The 3750-nt window shown below is 43.0% G+C and overlaps 1 protein-coding gene across 1 annotated transcript; it reads right to left on the bottom strand.

Annotated features, from left to right (window-relative positions):
• Positions 1 to 372: 372 nt before the first annotated feature.
• LOC113408423 (transmembrane channel-like protein 3) lies at positions 373 to 1890 on the bottom strand (the record flags this gene model as incomplete). The annotated part of the gene is made up of 3 exons (XM_026661659.1): positions 1772 to 1890; positions 748 to 815; positions 373 to 501 (listed from the first exon to the last, which is right to left on the bottom strand). Coding segments are annotated over exons 1-3 (299 nt in total), but the record flags the coding sequence as incomplete, so codon positions are not given.
• Positions 1891 to 3750: the final 1860 nt, after the last annotated feature.

The raw sequence follows: 3750 nt of genomic DNA on the forward strand, positions 1-3750 counted from the left end.
TTTTTTTTTTTTTTTTTTTTGGCGCCACTTGGGGCAGCAAAAACCCTGGAGCCGGCCCTGCTACTGACTTTGACCCTGTGATGTAGAAGTGAAAGGTTCTGTGTACAATCCCAAATCCCAAGCTACACAGCTCCCTTTATGCCCTTGTGATGCACTTTCATATGCTAATTCTCTCCAGTACAATGCTGCTTTCTACCTCCCTCTCTTCACTAACTATATTTTCCTTTACAAATTTTTGCTGAAGGCCTCAAAGTTAATATATTAAATCTAATTTTATTTTTTATTTCCAGCATTCAAGGCTACTCATTTCATTTACAGTCGGATAATACATTTCTTCTCCTTACATTGAATATTGTCTTTATTTTAACTAACCTTGAAGCTCTGAAAACCTGCTGATGTGGTACGTTACATGTTAACACAGCCCAGCTCCTCAGGTACATAAGTCCAATCAACTTCAGAACATTGAAAGCTGGGAGGCAGGGTGAAAAGAAGGCTCCCATCCTAGAAAGAAATATGTAATTTCAAAGTAATCAACACGCCTCCGATTAATTTTAATTATGTTACAATAAGATATACGAGTAGTTCTAAATAACCTGTCATGTTGTATCAGTGTGATAATGTTAATAATCATGCAATGCTCCTTTACTAAACTCCTATTTGGATATATGGTGAGTTTGAGGTTTAGGTAATAAATTATCTTGGTAACCAACCAAGGACAAGAAAAATGCTTATATATATATTACATACCAAATCATTCCTTGGTTGTAGACCAAATGTAGCACATTCTCTGCAATTTTGAATTCTCCATATTCTGGCTACGAGAAATACAATGAATGGTGAACAACTTATTTCAATATTTTTAATATCTACTATCTAAAATATGAGCCTGTATAAATGCATGGAATAGACTGCACGCTGAAATCTCCAGTGTAAGTATCGCTCTTTGACATGCAGTAAGAATGTAGTCAAACCTGCACCTGGGGGTGGGGACACTCAAGCTAATTGTACTCCACTCCACTCTTTAAATTAGCTGCTAAAGACAAGACTGTATTTCAGGATTTCATGGCAACAGCTGCTCCCTAGCCAAGCATTACTTACTGTGATCTTTATTTTTCAGGATTGTGTGCTTATAATTATTGTGTCTTGCATCACTTGATATCTCATGGGGCATTGTCATAGCTGGAGAGGAAGTTAGAAGCCACCCACTCTCTCCATTTTCAAAAGGTCCATCGATTAGTCATCTTTGACTGTAGGGCTGATCCATGATCTCATTATGAGAAAGATGTGGGAGTCTGTGCCTTGGCCACAACTGTCAGTGAGCTTGAAGTAATCTCACTGTTTGCTCTGTGCCCTCCAATTTAAATTCAGCCTCCCTACGCCCTTAGGGTAAGTCTACACTTCAAGCTCAGGGTGTGATTCCCAGCTCAAGGAGACATACTCGAGCTAGCTCAGGATGTAGCCATGGCAGTGTAAGTGGCTAGCCTCCCTGAGTACCTAACCTAGCATCTCTGATAGGCACACACTCGGGGTGGCTAGCCCCTCCCGCTGCTCATGCTGCCACAGCAATGTTCTATTTTTAGTGCACTAGCTTGAGCAGTGCTAGTGCAAGTATCACACCCCCAGCTTGAAGTGTAAATATATCCGTAGGCTTGCTGTGCCCATATGGATAACCTAATTGTTGCCAAAGAAGCTACTGATCAACACAAGGGCCTAAGTCTGTCCAATTTTCATTAGAATGATTTTACTAAAATAAAAAAAAGTCTATACTTACAAACTTGCTTTCCAGATCCCAGCACCAGCAATCACTTAAGTATCGGACAAATAGTCCACGGAAAAAGTCTATTAGCAGAATGCTTGCCACTGTGAAAATCATGTCGATAATTGACAGCTTCAACATTTCCTGAAACACAGTTGGTACCAAGCTATTGAGTCATGTTCAAAGCAAAGGATTTGCATAAAGCTCTAGATGTATTTGCACTTGACTCATGCTTACAATCCTGATGTAACGTACCCTGAATGTATAACGTACCCTTCAATTAGTTTTTCCTACTTTAATGTTTCTTTACATGTTTCTGTTCCAGGAAGGGCAAACGTCTGGTGCCAGTGTTCATTATGCTGCTTATTGCTTGCATCAGATAAAGTACCGGTCATTGTGGATTAGAATGTTCTTTTTAATGACTCAATCTGTCTATTTTGAAAATTTATCTTTATTAACTAACAACGTTTTTCACTTCTGCTATGCAGTCATGCTTCTGGATTTACTGTACATGGTTGTTTTTAATGCATATTTGATTAGTGCTAAGAAATACTGCCTCTTAACACCAAGAGCATAACCAGTTAAGGATAAGATCACAGTGCTCTGAAAGAGACACACTGGATCTATTTATTATTATAACAACTTGTATTTGCAAATGGCTATCCAAGGTTCATGGGACTTTAACAGAGTCTTAAAAAATACACAGTTCAAATGCATAATTAAACAAGAAAACTCCAGCCCCAAACAATTCTGGCCCATACATATATACTTTTTTTAAAAAGTCAACCAATTATAAATAACTATCTCATTCCTCTAAGAACTCCAATCATCCAAATCTTTCAACTGCCCCCAAACACAAGATAATAAATAGAACCTGTAGGATATAGTTACACTAAACTGGCTGGGTGACACACTATGACATGAATATTCTCCTTACCCTACAAGAGTGCAGGTCCTAATGATTTCAATGGGAGCTGCATACATATAGGACAGTGCTTCCCAAACTTGGGATGCCGCTTGTGTAGGGAAAGCCCCTGTTGGGCCGGGCCGGTTTCTTTACCTGTTGTCACGGAGTGTGGGGGGAGACAAGGCCCTGCACCCCTGGCTTCCTGCGATTCATCATGACTCTCAGCCATCCAGTAAAGCAGAAGGTTTATTTAGATGACAAGATTACAGTCCAAGACAGGTCTTGCAGGTACAGACAACAGGACCCCCTCAGTTAGGTCCATCTTGGGGTCCCAGGGGCACCACAGCCCCGTTGGGGGGTCAGAGCCCCATCTGGGCTCCCCTCCATTACACCAGCCAGCTCCTGAAACTCTAACTCCCTCCAGTGTCTCTCCCCCAGCCTCTCCCCGGCTCCTCCCCCAGCCTTTGTCCAGTTTCCCGGGCAGAGGTGTCACCTGGCCTCCAACCCCCCTCCTGGGTTCTCATGTTACATGCTCAGGTATGCTCCCTCAAGGCCAGTCTCCCATCTCCCAATTCAGACCGTCCCAGCCAAACTCCCCTGCAACCTTCCCAGGCCAACACTCCCCACTCAGCATTCAAAGACCACATTAAGAACAGTCCCAGTTCGTCACACCTGCCGCGTCCGCAGGTCCGGACAATCGCGGCTCCCACTGGCCGTCGTTTGCTGCTCCAGGCCAATGGGAGCTGCTAGAAGCAGTGGCCAGTACGTCCCTCGGCCCGTGCCGCTTCCAGCAACTCCCATTGGCCTGGAACAGCGAACCGCGGCCAGTGGGAGCCACGATCGGCTGGACCTGCGGACGCGGCAGGTGTGACGAACTGGGACTGTTCTTAATGTGGTCTTCCCAAGTTTGGGAAACACTGATATAGGGCAAGTCAAATATCAGAATAGAGATCTGCCAGACAAATCCAGGAGGAGAATTTTGCCCCAGATGATTAAACCAGGCTAAAGAACTCAATAATTTTTGTTGTTGTTTTTTAAATAAAGAGTTCTTGCTTGATGAACATGATTTGTTGGGGAAGAGTCAACA

Source organism: Terrapene carolina, unplaced genomic scaffold (genome assembly GCF_002925995.2).
Source record: "Terrapene carolina triunguis isolate 2854851 unplaced genomic scaffold, T_m_triunguis-2.0 Scaffold13637, whole genome shotgun sequence".
NCBI classification, from domain to species: Eukaryota; Metazoa; Chordata; order Testudines; family Emydidae; genus Terrapene; species Terrapene triunguis.